We start from the raw sequence: 6,467 nt of genomic DNA, 5'->3' as shown, positions 1-6,467 counted from the left end.
TTGTATGAAAATGTCAATTTAAAAAGACATACATAAGAATACATATGTTTTACAACACCCACACGCAGAAATTAAAAAAAAAAAAGTGCCTGTTCTAAGCTACACTCCAAAAACCCGCCTTTTCCCAGAGAACGCGTCATATGACGCAACGACAGGCAAACATAGGCGCTGCAGCCCTGGCTCTCAGTGTGGGTTTACGTAGTCTTGAGAGGTGGAAACAGAAAATAGAGATTGTCGTTATCGTAATTATAGTTATAGTAGGTTTGAGTTGTCACAATGGTGAATCAATAAAAGATCGTTGTTACAATGACTGTATTTACATGAACAGCATATTCCCGTCCTAGCCGAAAGACTAACTGCTTTCATACACTTACTCCACAGTACATGTGAGCTCATTTACATTATGTCCGTCGGAAATACTAAGAGGTGAGTAGTATAACAGCCGACTAAGGTCGGAATTCCAGCTGTCCGGTTATGTTGTTCAGATATACGGCCCAAACGCTTGACATCTGCAGAAGCAGAACATGCGGAGCATTGATAGGGAGCTAATGCAACAGAATTTGATTCGGCTACAGCCACTCAAAATGGTGAAAATGGTGATGTCATCCAGCTAATTTCAATTATCATATAGTGTCAATGTGGACAGACCGGTAATATTATTGAAATTTAGGTGTCCCCAACTGAGCAAGCTAAAGGCGATGGTTGCAAGGAATCAAAACTCCTTCAGGGCCAGATTAGAAAAATAAACCTTGGGAGAAACCAGGCTCAGTCGGGTGCCAGTTCTCCTCTGGCCTCAAACAGTGTATGATTATTATTCTGGCAACATTGCAGGTCTCAAGTCATATCAGGCAAATGGATATTCGAAAGATTGGAGTTGTCATGACAGAGATGAGGTGTCAATGCAGCATTTACAGGCAGAGTTTAATTGACACGCTCTCAGCAGACACTTTAGGGATACATTGGTCATCTCCAGACGCAGCTCCTCCATCCCATCCGGACACGGCCTGGATCCGGCTGACTGCAGTTAACCTCGGGACAAACAGAGAGACTAACATTAGCGTAGATGCCATTCTTCTTATGATGTAACAAGTAAATCAGGTGTTATGGGAAGTGTTCGACAGTGTTAGATCAACACAGCAGTAATGACTTTATGAACTTCTTTACTAGTAAGATTGATAATATTAGGAATAAAATTATAACCATGCAGCCGTCTACTACAGTATCTCTTCAGACAGACCATTGTAGTGTCACTGAGTAAAAATTACACTCATTCACTGCTATAGGAGGAGAAGAATTGGCTAAACTTGTTAAATCATGAAAATCAACAACATGTATGCTATTAAAAGAGATGCTTCCAGAGGTCATAGATCCTCTGCTTAATATCATTAATTCATCCTTGACATTAGGATATGTACCAAAAACTTTTAAGTTGGTCATAATTAAACCTCTTATTAAAAAAACGCAACTTGATCCTGAGAGCACACGCAGAGCAGAGATTTGCACTTGTGCATTATATTCCGCGCGAGAGCAGAGAGATTCGCGCTCGCACACTATATTAATGTACTTTCGTGCTACAATAATGCGCTCTCGACATTTGACAGGGAAATAACGCCATATATAGTGTGCAATATAACATGAGTTCATGTTTCGCGTGTAAAAAAAATGTATTTTTCACACCATTTACTTATCTGTAAACCGCTGTTTTCTCTGTCCTAAAAACGGCCTGATGATTTCCTTGTTCTATGAAGTCCCTCCTTCAGAAACACGTAATGAGTTCTGATTGGGCCAGCGCTTACTGTTTTGTGATTGGACAGCACCTTAGCGGACTTTACCCGGAAAGGTCCTGCCTCTTACCATAACGGGGAGATGCAAGCGCTGAATGCGCGTTCTTCTCCACGTGGGAGAGCAACAAGACCACGCCCCCTATTTTGCGTGTACTTGTGGGCGGAGGGTTAGTCAACAAACGGTTCTAGTGACGTCATTCATGCAAGGAAGTGCAGGGCTGTAGTCCAAACCGGCCGTTCGCTGTAGGCTTTGAAAGGGAACTTCTGTTAAATAAAATATCTCGCTTGGCATTGAACTTTGAGCTTTATAATTTTACAGGTATTTTTTATCCTCTAACAGCAACATTTCACACCAACTAAAGTTTGAAAGATGGAATCGCGAAGAACGAGACCTTTAAGCTTTTCTCTGAGAAAAGTGCAATGCCGTAAAGCCGGCAGACCTGGATGAGGATGGCCAGAGCGCTTTGGCCCTCAGTTCAGCGGCCCTGGGAAAATGATCAGCTAGAAACGCAGCTGTCGCTCCTCTCGCTCCGGACAGAAGAAGGGAGCGCATGCTGCTGCCACGACCCCGCCTCTGTTTTCCTGTTTTCCCTCCTTATTACTTCATGTCTGTAATTTGAAACAAAAACAGAAATCAGGTTATTGTTTAAATACAGTACACAAACAATATACAGATGTAAATAAAAAGAGGCAACATATACCGTATTTTCCAGACTAAAAGTCACAGTTTTTGTCATTGTTTGGCTGGTCCTGCGACTTATAGTCAGGTGCGACTTATATATCAAATTTAATTCATACTGACTGACAAAAATAAACATTTTATTTTTGAATAAAATGTTTTTAACATGTAGCTACATCTACAGCCGCGAGAGGGCGCTCTATGCTGCTCCTGTAGCCTACCCCTGAAAAGATTAACTGAAAACAGAAAAAAACTGAGCGAGACTGGACACAAACAAAATTCCCCCCATAAAGAAAAATCCTATTCATCAAATTAAAAACTGCATGCAGCGTTTATGCAGCATTTGTCATGAGGCTGAGACTTGTTCAATCATCTGTAGACTTGTTCCTCCAGCTCTAGCCATAATGCTTTCAGTCCGCGATTAGCTTTCTTTGTTTTCTTCATTACAATTAAAGTGACCTTTGCTTTTTGCCACTGCCTCACAAGTTTATCACTCACTTAAAACTTTATTTCTGCTGCTCGATTATGCATAGCGGCTCCCGCTCTCCGCGCTGCTTCTGCCCTAATGCGACTTATAGTCCAGTGCGACTTATATATGTTTTTTTCCTTTTCATGACGCATTTTTGACTGATGCGACTTATACTCCGGAGCGACATATAGTCCAGAAAATATGGTAAAGTTGAAAGAAATGGAAGTTTAAAAGCATGAGTAAAAAGCAGCACTGAAACGTGTCATGTGACTAAATGAGGTTTGCAGCACATATCGATAACTAGCGTGAATAAAGCTAAGTGTCAAAATCTTTAAAATGTAATGAAAACCTTAAACCAGTTGTGGAGACCGACTTTCTCCAGTTCAATCCTCTTCTTTGGGTAGACCTGCAGACAACAGCGAATCAAATCGCAGCATTCTGTGGAGAACGAAGGGAGAGACGTCTGATTATTAGCTTAAACTTCACAAATATCATCAAAGTCATCATTTATTAAGCCACTGGGCTTAGATGTTCCTTTTCCTGCATTGTTGTTTTGATCTGTCCAATAAGATCCAGAATTTAATGAGGATCTCACCTTGTGACAAGCCATTTCTGGTCCAGATGTTCTGATCTATCTCCTCCAGGTCTCGCCTCCTCGGAAAATTCCTGCACAGCATATTGAACAAGAGTACGCCGAGCGACCAAACCGTCGCAGGTTCCCCGTGATAGTGGCCGCTCATCCAGAACTCAGGGGGGCAGTACTCTTTTGTGCCTGGAGGAAAACATTTTCACATTTACATTAACTCAACATTTGGACTAGAAATCCATCATCATTCAAGAAACGATTTGATGCTAACAGTGGATCCCATTCCCTGAGGGTTCATGAGAGCTCAACTCGCTCAGAGTCCTGTGCGAACAGCTCACAATCGGCACCAGAGTTTGAGGCACACCTCGCAGCTTTAAGGAATTATACATACCAGAAAAGGAGCTGTAACCTGCGCTGTTGAGGAATTCTCCGCATCCGAAGTCAATTAATTTGACCTCGAAGGTGTCCGGGTTAATTAGCAGGTTTTCCAGCTTGATATCCCGATGTAAAACTCCCCGCTGGCAGCAGGCCTGAGCCGCAAATGTGGCCTGCCGCATAATAATGCGTACCGAATCTTCATATTTGGTGCCCGTGTAGCTTGTTAAAAACTCATCCAAGGTCTGACAGGGCATGGGCCGCTCCAGCACCATAAGGTATCGGTCAGGCTCGTCCTGCCAGTCCAAGAGCTGGATGATGTTAGGAACACTGGGCCCTCGATTGGCAAACATTTGCAGAGCCACTTCCAGTGGGATGGGTCTGGAATAACCGCTCTAGAAGAAATACAGTTGTTATAACATATTTATAGCCTGTGATTAATGTTAACATGAGATGTATAAAACTGAAAACAGTGACTGAGAGGTAAAGCAGAGAGAGCACAGCCGACTTACAATCCTGGCATATCTTGCTTCCCGATTGGAGGCAAATTTCACCGCCACCTGATGAAAAATTAACAGAAAATGGATTTGCGTTAGATTTATTTATAATACATGTGTTCAGAGTTCACAAATTACAATCATTACACCTGAACAAACATTTACATGTCCATGAATTTAATTGAAAACATGCAAAGCACGTCTGTCTATTTAAACAGGTCTGACATGTGAAGTGCACTAAATAGAGAATATAAGTGTGTAATACAAGACACAAATAATCATCTAGATAGATATGGTAAGTAATGAAAATGAATACCTGAAGGCCATCCTTCAAACGTGTCGCTGCATAAACCGTCCCAAAGCCTCCTTCACCCAGTGCAGTGCCCATTTCATATCTGCAGGAACCGATGTCTGTTAAAAGAAGAAAGAAAGGTCACCTATTTGATCTAAAACTTTATCTAACACACACACACACACTTTCAAAAAAAAGTTAATTTCCATGTTATCAACTGCCCTTAAAGAAAGCATGAATTTAAAGTATTAACCCATTGACGTGCTGATTAAAGAGTGCATATGTGTTGGGTTATGTTAGCGTTTCTTAGCAAACTGACCCATAATTGTTCTCTTATCCTCTGCTAGACTGTCTGAAGCTGGGGTGACGTCTACACTCGTGTCAGGAGCAACATGGACAGGGGTTTGGAAGGAGTTGACATTTAATTTTGTCATGGCACGTTTGAAAACATTGAAGGTGTTGTCAATCCAGTCCTGGTCGCCTCGAGAGTCAGCAGTGATGGGTTCCTCTGAAATGTGGAAGACTTGAGGAGGTCCGCTGCTGTCCTGAGACTGACCTACAGAGGGCAATCACACCAACATTATTAATAAAACACTCATATTACCCGAAGTCATTTTTATGTGCATATTCACTTTGTTAGGAAACAAACGCACTTCAATAAAGATTCTGTGGAAATACATTCTCATAACATAATGTTAAAGGTGCACTAAGCAACTTTCTGTCCGCAAGAGGTCGCCAATTCAAAACAAAGGCGTAGTTTGATGACGCGAAATTCAAACGCAGCATCTTGGAAATTTGGTCTTCACCTCAGAGCCGGTGGAAAATAGGATTCGGGCAGAAATCATGTATATGGATGCGATTATTAACGTTACTGTAGTGTGAAGCAGAAGCGAGTGTTGAGCTGAGCAAGGCTGCTGGAGCGATTGAACACAACACACGCCTCGCGAGCAGCGGGACTTTTATTATGCCACAGTCGCCGGCGCTATTTCCGCTTTTACCGGTCATGAGAATAAGGTAACGCAGCTCTGTTTATCATATTAGACACATTTAAGTGTGTTTAAAATTATGTTATGGCGTTACTCTGTGCGTTCGCTCAGCGGCTGCTGTGACTCTTGTTCACGCTGCTAAGAGTAAAGCGCTTCAGAATAAAACCGGAAACTGAGAGTAATGCAGATATTACACAATTGACAGACGGCTCTCTCAGACGTCCCGGTTCATTGGTTATAATAGCCATTTTCTCTTTATTTACAAATAGTTGGAAACATTTGGGATAGAGTAAGTACTTAACTGAACAAAATCCTAGTGGTTTTTCAATATTTCACTGCAAAAATGCTACATAGTGCACCTTTAATGATCTCATTTACCATCTGAAGCTCGGGTGACCTCCACAATCATGTCAGGAGCAACATGGACAGGGGTTTGGAAGGAGTCGGCATTTAATTTTGTCATGGCACGTTTGAAAACATTGAAGGTGTTGTCAATCCAGTCCTGGTCGCCTCGAGGGTCAGCAGTGACGGGTTCCTCTGAAATGTGGAAGACTTGAGGAGGTCCGCTGCTGTCCTGAGAAGACGAATGACCTACAGAGGGCAATCACAACAACATTATTAATAAAATACTCACATTACTGCATCTACGCTTGCTGTAAATTATGAAGAGACTTTTCGGGGGAATTCACACTGGACACATTCTTTCCAGTTTTTCAGTTGTCAGTCAATGTGTGCAAACAATAAACATCATGAATGTAAGTAATATTCATGCGCCCATTTACCTTGTTAGGCAACATAC

The 6,467-nt window shown here is 41.9% G+C and overlaps 1 protein-coding gene across 1 annotated transcript; it reads right to left on the bottom strand.

The window, feature by feature from the left end:
- Positions 1–3,263: 3,263 nt before the first annotated feature.
- On the bottom strand, positions 3,264–5,100 carry LOC137075835 (serine/threonine-protein kinase pim-3-like). The gene is made up of 6 exons (XM_067444788.1): positions 5,002–5,100; positions 4,707–4,801; positions 4,406–4,453; positions 3,910–4,288; positions 3,528–3,704; positions 3,264–3,370 (listed from the first exon to the last, which is right to left on the bottom strand). Exons 1-6 carry the CDS (start codon positions 5,003–5,005, stop codon positions 3,264–3,266), a joined length of 810 nt encoding a protein of 269 aa, XP_067300889.1. The 5' UTR covers positions 5,006–5,100.
- Between the last annotated feature and the right edge of the window lie 1,367 nt (positions 5,101–6,467).

This window comes from Pseudorasbora parva, chromosome 5, assembly GCF_024679245.1.
Source record: "Pseudorasbora parva isolate DD20220531a chromosome 5, ASM2467924v1, whole genome shotgun sequence".
Lineage (NCBI taxonomy): Eukaryota > Metazoa > Chordata > Actinopteri > Cypriniformes > Gobionidae > Pseudorasbora > Pseudorasbora parva.
Note: the sequence above shows the minus strand (reverse complement) of the source record. Positions and strands in the feature narration are given on the sequence as shown.

Coding starts and splice junctions, on each gene's coding strand:
- LOC137075835 (XM_067444788.1), bottom strand. Junction 4,289..4,405: donor AAGCAAGATATGCCAGGATT/GTAAGTCGGCTG, acceptor TATTTCTTCTAG/AGCGGTTATTCCAGACCCAT. Junction 3,371..3,527: donor CAGAAATGGCTTGTCACAAG/GTGAGATCCTCA, acceptor CGTTCTCCACAG/AATGCTGCGATTTGATTCGC.